Source organism: Zophobas morio, unplaced genomic scaffold (assembly GCF_036711695.1).
Source record: "Zophobas morio isolate AGI-343-1 ecotype UQ-CSIRO unplaced genomic scaffold, CSIRO_AGI_Zmor_V1 ptg000044l, whole genome shotgun sequence".
NCBI lineage: Eukaryota > Metazoa > Arthropoda > Insecta > Coleoptera > Tenebrionidae > Zophobas > Zophobas morio.
Window position 1 is genome coordinate 10,548,440 of NW_026972149.1, and position 16,597 is coordinate 10,565,036.

The 16,597-nt window shown below is 39.9% G+C and overlaps 1 protein-coding gene across 3 annotated transcripts in view; it reads left to right on the forward strand.

The window, feature by feature from the left end:
- Positions 1-16,597, forward strand: part of LOC135141921 (uncharacterized) — a 118,488-nt gene that overhangs the window by 28,134 nt on the left and 73,757 nt on the right. For 2 of the 3 annotated variants that reach the window (XM_064073515.1, XM_064073518.1), the window contains exon 1: positions 11,523-11,756. The exons of the other annotated variant lie outside the window; for it this stretch is intronic. In XM_064073515.1, the coding sequence (XP_063929585.1) occupies positions 11,609-11,756 (148 nt within the window). In that variant the 5' untranslated portion in view covers positions 11,523-11,608. Of the gene's footprint in view, positions 1-11,522; positions 11,757-16,597 lie in introns of those variants that run through there. 3 annotated transcript variants of the gene reach the window in all.

Genomic DNA, 16,597 nt, shown 5'->3' on the forward strand with positions numbered 1-16,597 from the left:
CAATTTTTCGGCTAAAGCGTTTTCCGGTTGTCGATTTGTTCAGATGCGCGATACACCTAGTGATTGAAGAAAATTGACGTGACAACTGTGCAGATTTAATATGTAAAGAGAAAAATCCAATACATCGTTTTTCTCGATATTACATAGATAGCAAGATAAGTGAACACAGATTTGCGCTGACAGCGTTGAAAATTGTTCGATGTCTAACTCAAATCCTTTAACAGGCACAAGTAGAAAAAATCAGGAGCGCCCTGATCCCTATCATTTTTAATAATTTCGTTCTGCTATCCGCATTTTTCTCAGACGGGATAAACATCGATTTATGTTGGTTTATAGAAGTGTAAGTGCGATCGATCAATCGCGTCGTGACGTACGCTCGAGCTCGGATTTTGCGATGTTTGGTTTTAATGAATTTATTTGCATTTTATGCATGCTGTTGGCTGTAATGTGAAAATGTGGATGACCTGAGACTAGGTCCAAGAATTTGAATTGAATGTGGAACTCGCAATTTTAGAGGATCCCAGAGCGTCGAGAAGAAACTACTTTTGATTAATGTATCTCCTCTTATTCCTTCGAGTCTCCATTTCGCTTGTTCTTGGTTCTTTTTACGCCGCCGTCAAGCCAAAATCGTTAAGGAATGAAATGATATCGGCCGTTTTTTACTCGAATTAATCAAACAACATTTAACAAAAAATCGTAAATTGTATCCTACCGACTGCGCCGAATTTCGGGCCTAATATTTCGGGTAACAAACGTCGGTTTGAGTGTGCAAGGGGCGAGGAACTATAATCAATATCGAATTTATAAAAATAAAAATTTGATCACAAGTGTGGGTGTAAATGTTGCCGACAAAAAGCTTCACCGATAGACTCACTGCCACTGTATTATGTAACAAAAAGTATCCCGAATACGTAAAAGTGAAAATTGCGATCGATGAACGTAACATATAGCGAAAGGCATTCTGCAACACACAGACATACATGGCTTTTCTAATCCCACATCAACATTTCTCATGTTGTTGCGAGAGGGCTCTTCTTGTTTCGAGCAGTCTTTAGAAGTTTGTATCGCGTGGAGACTCGGCCATTATTATATGTCTTGCGTTTATAGGGGGAATTATCTACTGAGCTTCTGCATTAGAAGAAAACTTCTCAACTTCTTTTTCCCTCATAATAGCACTTCTATATCTATTTACAAATCCTTTACCCTCATTATTCGTCTTTTCGCTTCATCCTATGCTAATCACGATTTTCCGAAACCATCAGATTTTTATTCCATAATTCTGTCGGCATATCGATGAAGGACCGACGCGTGCGAACCAGACACTTAATTTGCATTTGCGGTTAGATAATTATTTGATTCCCGATGGGATTGAATTTATGTATTTTTAATCGACATGTGGACTCGAAAAAAGTTCTCTTTTATCTTCCATATGTTGTCCGAATAAAAGAAATTGCTCGAAAAAACCTCACTATGGATATTTCCACCATTTCAAATGAAATAAGCGGAAAATTTTAATTCCGTCAAAGCTTTGCAGCTTGTTCATGTTGATTATCAATTAAACGTCGCTCAAATTTATTTTTAAAATATTCCTCTCTTTTTCCTCGCAATGTTACCAATCTCCCTAATTTTCCCTTTTCTTCTCTTTGCTCCGAACCTATAAACAAATTACAGCCGCCTTATCCTTTCGAGATATAACATAACGATATTTGCTACGTATAACTTTGACTAAAAAAGTTTTGCAAAATAGTCTTTGAGAACCCATCCACAGTTAAAAGCTTTGATTTTTACGAACATAACTTTGTGAAATGTTTCTTTGTAGGATACAAAGCCTCGAATTTCCGACAAAGCCGTACAAGTTGGATTTTGTTTAATTCTTGTGAATCCCTTAAAGAAAACCTTTTTATTGAAGTAATAATCTTCGCAATTCAACATTAACCTGGATGCTTTGAACTTCACCAAATTCCAGAGTGATTTTCCGCTTACATTTGATTCGCTTTATTTAACCAAAGGGACTCGCATAATTTTAATGTGTTTTAGTAAGTATCTTGAATGTTTGCCCACAACTTCTACATACATATATACACACAAATAATGATGGGAGAAATTCAGGAAGTTTAATTGAACGATATGTACTGTTTACAAATAATATTTCGAACTGACCTTCTACATGTAAACTTCCTGAGTTGAATTCATGTCATAATTGTGAAAAATGCAACGTTTACCGCACAATCTGAGGAAAAAAAAATAGCCTAATACCTGCATGCGCGTGCAAGAATAAAAGAATGTCGTCGGGTCGGGAGATAATTTCGTACAATGATACAGACACCCCATTTTCCACTTTACATGGTTGTGTACAATTGAATATTCAATTAATTTCCGGCTATTTCACGCCGACAAATTGAAGTCGTTACAAAATGGACATCGTTTCTAAAGGTTTGCGGTCTTGTATATATGTGCCGGGTGGCTTAGGGGACAAGGTGATGGTGTCGCCCTCTGTGCGGCGTTTGTTACAACTTGTAGTTTAAGCCGCAGCTTTCTTTATTTTTTCAGCTAGACAAGGTAAGATAGACAAGGAGAAGAAGCGAGGCGGTGTACAAATTGCCGCATCCGCAAAAGTCTACCTTCGAATTCGCAATATTCTAATGTATATAATTACGAAGGGGGATGTGACGCTGAAGAGTATCAGTTACTTTCCTCAGGGGCAAGTAGGTAGGTATTACAACTGCAGGTAATTTCTGCGATTCGGTAATCCTCTTAGGAATGTTGAAGTTTGAGCCGAGCTTATCTGGAGCTTCGGATAAATTTTAAAATGAAAAAAAGTAGATGCTAAAGGGGGTTATTGTTTCGGTGGTAAAAACCCGGATTGGTGGAGTTGTCGTGTAAATGAAAATTTCGTTTTAAAGAGTCATTTGTCGTTGCTTTGATAAGAGAATGATGGAATAATTGGATATGAAAAAGTTAACTTTTCCTGATTTATGAGTGGAGTTGTGGTGTGCCGTGGGTGGTTAGAGGGTGTGTTTTCTTGTGTTTAATGGGGGGTTCGGTGTTATCGAAATTCCGGTCTCTGCTTGGCGAAATTAAAATTGGTCATAAATTAGTAAAAATTAATTTTGAGCGGCCGTATTTGCTGTGTAAGCGAGGAAAAATTTTAGTTTGAATTGAAGGGAGTGCGATTGGTAACAGTGAGTTTAACGCGTCGAAACAAAGGGCGCTGCTATAAATAATGTTAAAGAGAAAATAAAGTATATCACCGAAGCAGCAGTTTATAAAATGCGAAGCTGTCTCGCCTGTTTATTTGTATACTAGTGTATGATTTATTATATTTGCAAAAATGTCTTGCAATGAATTGTTAGCGTTTTTGATTTCGCAACGTTTTTCTTTCGCGTTTTATGAAATACGAGGGAATGTATCCATGGCAACACTCAAGTGTGACGATCGGATTTTGCATACTGTCTGGACTGTACACTCGGAACTAAGAAATCCTTCCACCGGAGCTGGTTTCCGTTTTCTCCGGAACATACTCTTATTTCTGCTTATGGTATATCCTATCACATATTTCAATTATATGGTTTCACCCCAATACGCCGCAAGAATTACATCCGAAAACTGCTGTCTCCTGAATTGTTTACACGCCGCAACAAATTGCGTAACACGAGTTTTATGTCCTTCTGCTTTCTCTTTCTTATTCCTTTTAAACGGTTAATTCAATAAATACGCAGTAAAAAATTTTCTCCTCGCACATTAAATTAATTTATTTAGCATACACCGTGCTTAATCTTGCCACAAAAAATATATAAACTAATCACCTTTCTGCAATGTTTTCTCTATACTTTCTACTTAAAAATGTGATTTACCTTCATCCGGTGCTATTGCTTTCGCCAAGTGGCTTTTTCTCACGCACGTTTAATTGTCCAAATTAACCGACACGCCATTCGACTCGAATGTCCACCTACTATTGACTTAACTTGCTTTAATTCCACCATCGCCATCCTTCATTCCACGTACACCCATATTAAAGCGTCATCCACAAAGACCCATTACCTGTCCCAGCGCCTTAACTTGCTTCCATTATTAATCGCCCACTCAATTTCTGTAATAACGCCGCCCCTAACCGCAAACTCAGCCACCGGACACGACTTTTTCACCTCGGGATCGCCACCGCCAAGATCTTAATCACCGCACTGCTGAATTTTACTGTAATCGCTGTCTCCGTGCATGTGTTTCTATACCGATGGGAAAAAATGATTCGTTGAACGAAAAATCGGGGAAATGAGAACGCCAGCCAGTTTATAAAATCGCGTTTGTAATACGCGATTTGGGAAATCAGCTTTATCTAGTTTCGTACGGAAGCACGCGGGTTGCGAGCGCCTCAAATATGAACAAAATGCGCTTACCTCGAAACTGCAAGGGTTAAAACTTAACCTGAAATAAAATATGCGCTATTTAGCGTGATTTGCGCGTGCAAAATTTAGATTTCGTTAGCGTGACGGGAGTGCGGTACTGCGACGTGACGTACCATAGGCAACCAATTATACGCTCTGTGCGGATTTGAATTTTAGTTTAGTTTATTTTGAAATATTAAACGATAATTGTGTAAAATGTTTAGGGGGAATGTGGAATATGGGCGAACACAGCGGATAGAACATGGAACGATGCGTAATGTATAACAAAGCACAAAGAGTTTTGACACAAACAAGTTGAAGGTTGAAGACATTAAAGTTATATATACGTAATCACGTAATAATTTTGAGTGCTTATATTGATTTATAATTTATGGCAGTGGATAACAATCGACAACAGTTTGTTTTCCTTTATTCGAAGTGTTGTGAGGCTTAATTTGTTGTCGGAAAAAATACGAGTTGGGAAGTTGTTAAAATAGTGGTGACTTATAGTCAGAAGTATAAGATGTCTGGAAATGGGGATTAACGACGTAATAATACAGGCTGGAGTCTCTTCCTTGCAGTTTAATTTGTTCGTCTATAGATTGCGGCGTGTGTTTGACGATTCCCGCCTTTGTGCGTGCTGCACGTTTTTGGGCTCGTATATAAGGCATTCGTTGGTTCTGTAAAGAACATTATTTTTATGTGATTTATCGCGAAGGTTTTTTTATTTAACTTAAAGGCGCCGTTAGTTGTCTCCAGCGAGAAGTTTCTTTGACACCTAGAGAGCTCTCGGCATGTAAAATGCGATGACGCAAAGTGCGCATATATTTGATTAAATAGCAAAGTATGTGTACTGCAGCGGGAGAAGTTTGATATTTATTTAGTAGGCTGGTCGTTAACATTAAAGGCAACATTCGGCATTATTCCAAGGAAACAAAACAGTCAAAATAAGAAGTGGGCTGTTTAAAATTTAAAAAGTTGAATTTGTCCCAAAGGGCATAAAAAATACCGGTACGTTTTATTTACTTCACGTCATTGAAATAAGATTTTAGCGGAACATTTTTATCAGATTACATCATCAAAGCTTTGCAGTGTTTCCGGTTTTCCGAGTTACGCTGAAAGACTATGGAATTTTGTTGGTTTTATTTAAATATTTCGTTTTATCTGGTTTTGTAACATGCTCTAGCGTGTTAAATTTTAATCTGCGATGTTTAAGCACTTGTCCACGTAAAGGGCTGATGCGAAGTTATTATTTAATACTTCACACGTATGATGAATAATTGAATAAAGGGGCTGTTTTGCGGAGGTCGGCAGAAAGGCAAAATCAAGCGAATTTCTTGTTTGATGTTGCGTATTTAGATCATCTGCTGCATTAGTAAGCGAATTGTTGGCGAATCGTTTGCCAAATAGGGCGAAGAAAGTGTAAAGGAGAAATATTACAAAGAGAGGCAAACAACAGTAAATACTTTGCACGCGCCCTGAGAAAAACGTATAAAGTTGTAGCAAAAAAGAGCATGGACTTTTCGAGGCGGCTTAGTTGCTTTATAAATACCGGCAGAATAATTCAGCTGTCAAGCCCAGGCATGCATTATAGTCGAAAGACAACAGGGCAAGTGCTAAAAGATATGCTCCACTTTGCCAGAGTTAGGGCTAAGGACAAACAGGGTCGAGATATTTATTTATATATGAATTCTTCTATTTCCGACCTTATGCGCGCTACTGGGACCTTGTTTAAATTTTAACCACCTCGAATTTGATACGTACTAAGTAAATGTAAATTTATACATGAAACTACAAACGCATAAAACCTAAATGTCCCAAATTACCGCTCAAATACTTGTACAATTTGCTTCCGGACCGACGTCTTACATTCATTACACTTTTGCCACCATTCATACCCCGCTTTCAATTAAACTTCACTCGCTAGGGGAAACCCGTCAACTTCCTCTTGGAGCAAACTCAATCTGCATTATTGTTGGTCCAGGTATTGTACAACTTACAAAAAAAACACACGAACGACGCTCACTGCTTGCCGCACGAGATGCATCCTATCGACTGCGCCATTAACGAATCCGATTATTTCGACTTTTTAATATTTCGATGAAGAACCGATGCAACTGCTCTAGCTTACGCTTCATTACTCTAGATAGTCTCCGGTCATGCGCAAGCGCCCTCCAAATTTTTCATTCTCTCCTCGCATAATTAAAATACTCGCAATTAACTCTACGAAAAAAAAAAACAACCATACACGTCGTGGCCATTTGTCGTTAACGTTCATTCATATTAATCGATCAGCGAGAACTAATTAGTCAGCCTACGTTGAACGCGGAGCCAGACATAATCAATGACTTAACCAGGCCGCGTTAAATTTTAAATGTCCACTGCCACTGATCTAATAACTTTGTCGCCATTATTACGTTCGATTTTTCTCGTCACATTTCGTCAAACAAACAAGTCGCTGCGTTAGGCAGTTATTAGCTTTTTTCGCATATTTTTGTCCGCCGATCGCTGGATTTTTGCTGGTGGTGCGTTCCAGCAACAGTTTAGCGTTACGGCGATAAGTTCTCCTGGAGGATTATCGCATCAATAAATCATGCCTGCTCATGTACAATTTTGATGACGTTACTTTGCACAGTTTGTTTGTCTTCAATCATGCTCATTTTAATTCATAGCAACTGCCTCGTTTATGTTATTCGCTACATGCTTCCCGCTTTTGCACTTTGTCATTCATGCCAATCCTATAGGGTGAGTCCGAGTTCTCGCGAAAAAATTTTATCAGTAAATACAGCGACATGAATAATTACCCCGGCGATAAATAATCCTGTGTCGTGTATTTGTTAATTTTATCGCGATTTGTTTTTGTGTTTTACTTCATTCTGAAATAATTGCGAATAAATATCAAATCAAAAACATCTCGACCCACATTACAGGCTGCGATAAGAATGAGAAACGAAGTTGAAATCTTTGCTTGTACAATCGAGGTCGATGTTCTTTTGGAGTTTGGTAGTGACGTTAAAAATTTCATTTAAAAAACTTTGATAGCCCTGGACGTGGACGTGACGTGGACGAACGCTAGGAGGTGGAGGCAAGAAAAACGACTTCGTCTGGAACAGCTAGCAAAGGAGACATTTGCATAATATATGTTTACAATTACTGTTACTGCTGCTCACTGACAAACGTTTTTGAAGATGCATGAAGTGCTAGACGTGTGCACGTACTTTTCGAATTGAGCATGCGCAATAACTACTACAACCCGACCATAATAATAATTCCTTTATATTGCCTCATAATAATATAATCAATAGCAATAAAAGTTGACATGAGAACACAGGCTATAATTATAGCAACAGATAACTGGCCACGATTTTCTGTCTGATTCGTGCACTCTACATAACGACAACAACAAACAAATGCCATCTTATTTCTAGTATCCTTCATTAGTTCGTGATGAAAAAGCCTTGCTGCCAATAATTACAGAAAGCAAAACCAATAGATCCTCTGAAGATTTTACATGATTAGTATATCCGGGAAAATGTAAAATGGCAGGCCCAAATTTAAAAGTCGCCACAAGGTTATCACAGATGTACTGCCAATAATGGCTAATACTCACATATTTATGAATAAACATCTGCATAGACCTTACCTGACCTGACCTGACCTGACCTGACCTGACCTGACCTGACCGGACCCGACCTGACCGGACCCGACCTGACCTGACCTGTCAGTCACTTTATTAGTCAGGCAGTCATTCTGTCAGTGAGTAGGTAAGTCAATTTGTCTGACGGTCAGTTAATCAGTCGGTCAGTCTGACTTGAGCTGACACGATATGAATCTTTCAAAAACATTCAACATTTTCAAAGATGTGAACGTGGGGGATTTCTTTTATTTTGAATTTATTTATGAGAATGTTTCAGGTCAAAAAACACAAGATCTGTTCCGTTTTGCTGAATGTTTACTTAAAAGTTGCTCCAAAACGTGCGATTTAGTGACTCTGAGAGAAAAAAAATCTTTGATGTGACACAAAGCAAAATATCGAGTGCTCGCCTCAATCCTGTGGGGACGGTTAATTGCAAAACTAGCAATATGTTAATAACTGCATAACCGGGATGCATTTGCAAATTTAGTCGGTTGGCTAAGTCTGAGTGTAATTACTAAGTCATGTGTCTCCTTAGAATTTGAAGTCGCCCACGTCTCGGCTAGTAGTTGTGTTTGTGGACGCATGCTTCCAAAGACATCAAAGCGTCTCCGTTACAAAATATTTACTTTTTAGGGGTTCCCTCTTTAACAGATGATTGCTTTACGTTTTTGGAGACTCCGTACGATCGCGATTTAAGAGAGTGCTGGTCGAAAAAGAAACGTTTGCTGCTAAATCAATCCGCAGTTCTTGCGTGGACGCCGGATTACGGGCGGATAACGCACCGAAGTCGGTTTTACGAGCATTTGAATATCTCCATGTTGTAACAAAGCAAAACGGCGGGCCGTCGATTGTCCCGGCCGTAATTCAGTCCTGGGCTTATAGGAGGAATTGTTTTTGAGGTAAAGCCGAAAAGGTGGCGACCGTATCAGTGACAGGGTCTAAACGGCGGCAATAATCCGTGACTAGAGAAAGGGCTTCGTTCGTATTTAGTGCTTTATTGGGGGATACTTTCGGACTGGCTGTAGTTAAGGCTAAACCTGTTATATCTTAGGATCCGTGATTGGTTCAACTACAAGTCCCGAACAAAAGAGCCACAATCGATAAATCTTGGTGGAGAGGTAAAGGTAATAGAACACAACAAGCCCGCACCTCGCCGACGGCCAGATCAGACTTTCGGTCTTCTGGACGCAACCAACGCGCACCCGTCGACCCGAAGAGGAGTTGATAACACAGAACAAAACAAATGACCGGTCGGTGGTCGCCGAACGAGTAAATCTGAGCGACAATCTGTTCGACAGAAACATCGCCGGCCCGGTCACTGCCGTTGATTAAATCCATTAACCATCGAAGACTGCTTGCCCTGGACCTCCTCCACCGGCCGAATTATGTATTTAAATTTTCTGGCAAGACAGCAAAGAAACAGAAGGGTGGTTTCGTTAGAGGCCACCCGGATCACACCATGTAATCTATGCATGTTTGCACAGCAATACGCAACAGGCTGTTGTTTGCTTAATAGTGTCAAGTGTTCACTTACAATACACACCATCTTCCAGCGTGGCTCCAGAACGTTCCGCTTCTTCCGTCCAGACTCTAATTTGCACTTCCGTCTGCATAAAATCAGGTGCATTCAATGCTGCAGAACCGGAAGGTGCTTCTAGACGCGACTTCATTAGCTATTCACTCTGCATTGCTTAATTGTTCCGGCAAGTTCCTGCCAAAAAAACGCACATTTCATACAAAGCGCAAATTAAGTCGGGAAAGTAGGCAGCTAAAAGCTTTTTCATACAGATTAACCCTCCTGACCCCTAAACTGTATCGATACTAGATAATCCGATTTACCGCCTGGCACAAGCCGGACAAGCTCAGAATACGACGTCTTCCCATCACGCAGTCGCTAAACCTTCGTCCCAACCACCCCAAACTCACCACCAATATTCCCAATCATCAAACCGATAAACATTATTATTGTCTCATTCGACGAAATTCCCTTCTCATTTACAATTCCACTCTCTAACGCATTAATCACCCCACGAATTAGTCAATTCATCCTTTCAGATAAAATCTGGCTTACGTCAATGAACAAAAGTGATCCCACGATCGCATTTCACGAAATGAAACCGCCTATAACGTGACGAAAAAGCGTCAAAACAAAAAAATCAAAAAGCCGATTACATAAAATTGTATTACTTGTCGTTGTGAAGAGAACATTTTAGACTGTTTTATTTAAATTATAAATAAATGAAGTTAACTGTGATTCGGGCTATTACATGCGCCACCAATTGCTGTTTGGTCCCGTGACTGATCCATTCATTAAAGCAAACTTAAATCGTTGGCCCGAAATGAGAAGATTTTTTTTGTTCAGGTTATTACGTACGCCACCAACAGTTTGGGTACCGTGTTTGCGACAACAAACGTACAAGTTTCGTCCCGGACCCGAGAAAGGATCGTTCTTATTTCCACGAAACACGAAATGTGTATACATAACAATAATAATGATAATAACTTAAATTAATGGTGAATTCGGGCTATTACGTGCGCCACCAAGTGGTTTGGTGCCGTGACCAGGATAACCGTTCGAACTCTTCACCACGTAAGCTATGCGAAGCACTGTCGAATGCCGGCAGTGTAAAAGGATTACATTATGCTTAAAATATAAAATTTAAAATGACGTTCGTCAGTTGTACAAAAAAAGGTAAATGTTAAGTGAAGCTAGGGGTGGTATTTTTGCAAGCCCTTGTTAATTAACCTGCGTCATTTGAAGGTTGGCGAGGTGAAGATTGGCAGTCATGTGGTGTGCGCGATGGTCAAGTTTTTTGTCTGCGGATTAGATTACAATAGCCCCACTCCGTAAAAGATCGGCGGTAAGCTCCGCCCCCCGTGGAAGCGTGGTGGCAATCTTAGGCGCGTAAAAATTTTAAATGTTATGAATAAATTTTTGGCGCGAGTGTGGAGGTTCGTTATATGGCGCGGTGTTTAGCATACCGCGTCGATAACGCCGTAGTTTAGATAAAAATTTCGTTAGTTAGTAATCGGGAAGCCGTCGATGTCGAAATTGGATTATTGGAAGATGCAATTTTGAAAGTAGGTATGAGGACCGCTCAGGATGAAGGGCATTTAACCGAAATAAAGGGCGGATGTCGCATGGCCGTGAAGGCGAGATTAAAGACGGAAATCGCAAATCGGTGCACGACGTCGTTAAACACGTGCTCGGCAAGTTTGACGAGTCGCGTTGATACAGTCGAGCGAATCAAAATTGACGATCGCTGGTCGATTAGTCTGGATCTATGATCTATGGTGATTGTCCGTGATCCGTCAATGGGTCGGTAATCCCTCCACGTCAGTGCCGATTTGAATGCAAGATGGATGTAGTAAGTTGGAGTTGTAAGGGGTAGTGGACGCGGGGCGGGTGCGCCGGACCGACCTCGTGGCGTCGTGGCGCAAGGCGCACTGTTCAATGTTCCCGCTGCATGCTCACTGTTTCCTCGAACTCTTGGGTGGCCGGTAGTGTCTGTGCTCGCTGCGCTCGCAACGCTCGTCACACGCTCGCGTCGGGCTCGGGGCGCTCGGGATGTGAGCCGACTGCAGTGGTATGTGCGGTACTGGGGCGATCCTCTGGCTGCTGGCCGCGGCGGACCTGGTGCTCTGCAGCGAGTTCCCCGAGCGCGAGTGCTGCGACCTGCCTCTGCCCCAGCCGACGGACGGCACTTCCTCGACGCCGGCGGCCACCGCGCGTCCAGGTGAGCGATCCATCACAATTAGGCGGCCATCTGTCTTGGCCGTTCATCAATGACCGCCGCCGCTCGGCGGCGGACGCATACATCACTCCGTTTGGCACCGGCGTCTTGGTCCACCCGGGCACCACGACCGGCCTGACCCGACCATGCAACTTTGATGGGCGCCCATGCCCCGGCCCAGATCGATGCCCAGTCCTAAATCATTCACGACTATTATAATCCGACGTCACGCTGACGACACCACGTGCACACCTCGCTAACTGGCCCTATTACGACAAGTAAACAAAAAATCTATAAATCGTTTGTTCAAGAGGCGGCTCAGCTTCGCCATCCTCGAAAGTAAATTCTATTTTCTCGTCGCATCTACCAACATAATTGACAGGCAAAACGGTTTTTGTATATAAATACACGTGGAGATGGCACGCCGGGACGGTGTAGTCAACTTCCGGGCTATTTGTTTTTATTTCGCTAGAAATTGAATACAATATGAGCTTTATCAAGTCAAGAAATCTGATACGGCACCCGCAGTAGGAATTGAGATTACGGCCGGTGCACTCTACTCACATTTCTGTATAAAAAGTTAGAGATGCTTGAATAAAATTTCCGAATCGTCTCGAAAACAGTTTCTCAACTAAGTTATCAAGCGGCGAACATATTTCTTTTATTCAAATATTCAAAGTATAAGTCACGGCCACCCTCTCCACAAAGACCGTTGTATTTAGTCTTTGATACATGCTTCAATTCCCGGCAAAATTCCACTACCTTGTTTTAAACGAATCAGGACTACAGAAAATCCTTATGACTATAATAATATGCGCCCCACTGCCTTCCACAAACCATGCAAACGCCAAATCACATCAAAAAAATCTCTTCAAAGTTACCAGATAAAGTTTGTTCAAAAAATAAAAGTTTTATGTCACGTTGACAATGAAACTGCGGTCCTCTACTATTTCTTTGCATTATTTACGCTATTGTTATTACTGTTATCATCATCATTGTTGTTAGTCAACATGATTTTGCTGTTAGTCAACAGTAAAAGTTCTAAGAATTTCAAAATCCAAAGATACTTTTCAGAATTTCCGAGAATTGATTTTTCAAAAATTTTTACATTTTCTCTTCTAAATTTATCGACTTAAGCAGCATTTTCCGAAGTAATTTCCCTGACGTAGCTCGACTGGCAGACCCTGTTTGTGAAACTACTTTGATACTAAACAACGTGAATGTTACTGACAATACAATTTAATTCAAATATTTGCTTATTCGCAATTATAATTATAACATCATTTATTCTCAAATAACTTTCCTAAATAGACTATTGGTACAATATGGTTGTTAACAGAAAGCGTTCCCTACAAAATTACTGAAACCAGCTCCAGTTTTCTCTTAACTCGGAATTGTCTAATTTTCCTTTCATCTCAGAAAAATCCCAATTTGAAAATCTACTCCTCACTTTTATTTATGTGTGTTTAGAGACGAATACGTTCGTCTTTCAGATTAAATACCTTTCATAAAAATATTTTCGGGATGTTGAAAGATGTTTTTATATAAATAAACCTGTAAGCTCCCATCGTAAAAAATAACAATGGCACGTGCTGAGCGTAAATCGGCGTAAATACATACATGGCTTCTGATTAAGGCAAAATCTTATTTGACAGTTGGTATGAAAAAGTAGAGCTTCCTCGTCTCGGAAGATGTCCACAATTGAATGAACTTTCTCCCTTTTTCCTCTTTAGTAATTACCGAAGCCAAATAGTTGGAAGTTTTCACCAAAGAAACTTGTAATTATTTCCTAAGAAGTATCCGTCGCTATAACTTATTTTCAAGCTTGCATTTACGTCAACTGCAGGTTAGGGTCAACGTTTTTCTAAAGTTGAAAATCTAGAAGTAGAAAATACACCGTGGATAATGTCGAGTGTATTATGTATTCCGGATAAAGTTCTAAGGGTGTATTATACGTATAAGTTTGTTGTAAGTTAGTGAAGTCGGAAGTGCATCATTATTTAATGGGTTCCTTCTCACGTATAAATACAGTAGTCGGTGCTGGAGCGGTTATCATACACAAGTGCAACATAAAATGAATTTTAACTTACAAAACTGCAATATACTGTTGCTAAAATGTATCCAGATGCTAAAATATTACTTAGTGCAGTGTCTGGATACCGCGATTCGTGTGTTCAAGTTCCAGATCAAAATTGAAGAAAACAGGCGACAAAAGATGAGGGTCAACTTATTTATACTTTTGGAAATATTTTAAAGACAAGTTGTCCCACGGGATTCATGGGCTATGCGACTTTTGTCTTCTGACCTGTCTCAACAAAACATGCAAGGTGATACATGATTGTACTTGTGCTACCTCAGAGGCATTTTCTCGGAGCTGCCATAAAATAAACTCGCTTAGCTGGGACTATTGCTGTCCTAGATTAAAATAACTATCGATTTTTATAAATTATTTACGCGGAACCGGTGACGAGGAGATGGACCTACACCAAATGTCGATTCCGACCTTCCGTCATCGACCAGCGCGCTCCCGTACAAAATTTTTGCTTGATTCACCGAGACGATATTGACGATGATGATGATAATATTAACAATAATATTAACAATAATAATGCACTAAAAGTAGTGTACAACAGTGAGGCCTTTCCATAAAAATGGAATTGCTAACCTGCACACAAACATCTACTAAAATTTGATTGTGGTCCAAGAATCAAATGTTGAAGTCATTCACGTGGCAGACTGCGGTGTGCAAAAATTCCGTCCGCTCTTTATTTTTAACTCGGGCACCAGTTTTCTTACGTTTCTCCTAAGAGCGCATTTTAGTCTAAATCATACCGTGATTGTTTACCTTGTCAGCTAAGTAGGTTGTTAGCTTAAGCTCAGTTGGTAAGAATTAAAGTCATTGAAACACAGTGTCTTTTATTTACTAGCTGATACATCGTAAAGTGTTTTAGTTAAGCAACGAAGGTTATGCCTACGTATCTGAGTTGCGTAGATTATAAAAAGTGTGCGGAGATGGTAGATCAACGCTATGATACAAGTCCTTGCGCGTTATCTGGCGAATGTAAATGTGGGAACTTAACATGGTCTGTCACTTGACAAAAACGAAACTTGACCTTATTCCCTATATTTTAAGACACGAAGCGTCAGTTTAGTTGAGCACATGCAAATTCCGCTTCCCCTACAACGGATTCGTGTAATCGTTAAGCATTCTGTCAAACCGCGTCTGGATATCAAGCAACCCTTGCAAAACGTGACATCCATTGAACTTGGAACTTCCACGACTTCCATTACTTTTCAAAAGTCATACTAATAACATTTCTTCAATTCGTCGCGGTGCGCCTAACAGATGTCAATCCGGCATTATTTCCGCAGCTTTTTAAATCCTGTTAATGGCAATGCAAACTAAAGATTGAGCAACACACGACATTTACTCGCCGAAATGCCAGTTTAATATTTCGTATGTAGAGATTTATAGTTTAATATTACATGCGAATTGCCGACAGTTTAAAATAAAATGCAAGCCGTCATTAATATAAAATCCACGTACGAACAGTCCTCTAAGTACTGCTCCTCCCTATTTCGTAACTTTGCAATGCGTGCTGTGCGAAATACATTTCGTCTTGCTTCTTCAGCATGTTCCGACGATGCTCGCGAATTATTCATGTTATTCCCCCGAAACAAACTCACAATTAATAAAACTGATGGCGTTCTAAATTTTATGACTTATACGTTCTTTTATACGGTACCACTTCCACCGAAATCGTACGATAAATATAAAAGCAAGGATTATATTATAATCCTGATTTTACACCAAAGTAAAAACTCCCTTTACAAGCGACATGAAAAACAAGTTCGTAAACATCTAGCCATAAAACAAAAATCGATTCTACTACTTTCTCACACGACAATCAACTAGAAAAAAAATCCGCAAACACGTAATTTTTAATTACATGTGCACCATGGAATCGATTAGCGACCAAGCGAATAACTAATACATGCATAATTACTTAACCTTGCTTTTATCTTTCACCTACGGCCTTCGAGAATAATTTGCATAAACCTTTACAAATTAATAATATAAGCTTTTATATCAACTAAAAACGTAATTTACAGAGAAGCCCATTCAAGTTTGAAAGCCTCGCCGGAACATTTAGATCCCGTAAGGTCTTAACGCTATACCATACCCCACCATAAATATTAAATCTACTATAATTTTCGACGTTTTCAAATAATAATCTATTCTCAAACAACTCGCGATAAGCCCAGCAATAATCCGAAGATGTATTTTTACTGTATTTTATTATTATGAGAGTTGAGAAGACGTTCCATTTCCCTTATCTCCACTCCAGCATGGAAGCATCTGCATCGGCTTAGATTTCGTGTTAAGACTGTTAACTTAAAATTAAGTTTCTTTGTGCGCCGTCTTTCGCACGTCTGCATATTTTTCTCACTGATTGTTCCAGCCCTTTTAAGAATTAGAAAAAGTTCCCCAACGTTTGATAATTAAATCCTCACTGTTTGATTTTTTCGATGGACGTCGTATCCTTCCAGATTGTGAGATTACTTTGAACTGCGCCAATTCCACGTCTCTATTTTTTCGCCAATCGCCATTTTAACCCTTCTGAGCGGTGTAAATTCCCCATTTTCCTCCTCAGCATTCCAACTCTTTTAAACAGCGCCAAATTTACCAACCGTCTGATAACTAAACGCTTAATATGCGATGTTTATGCGTCAGTATTTTAGCATGAGTTGCGTCAACCTATTTAACGATTAAGATTTGGATTTTTTGTATGTTTTTTTTATCGCATGTTGCTTTCAATGGAATAGTTTCGGCTTCTTTGGTA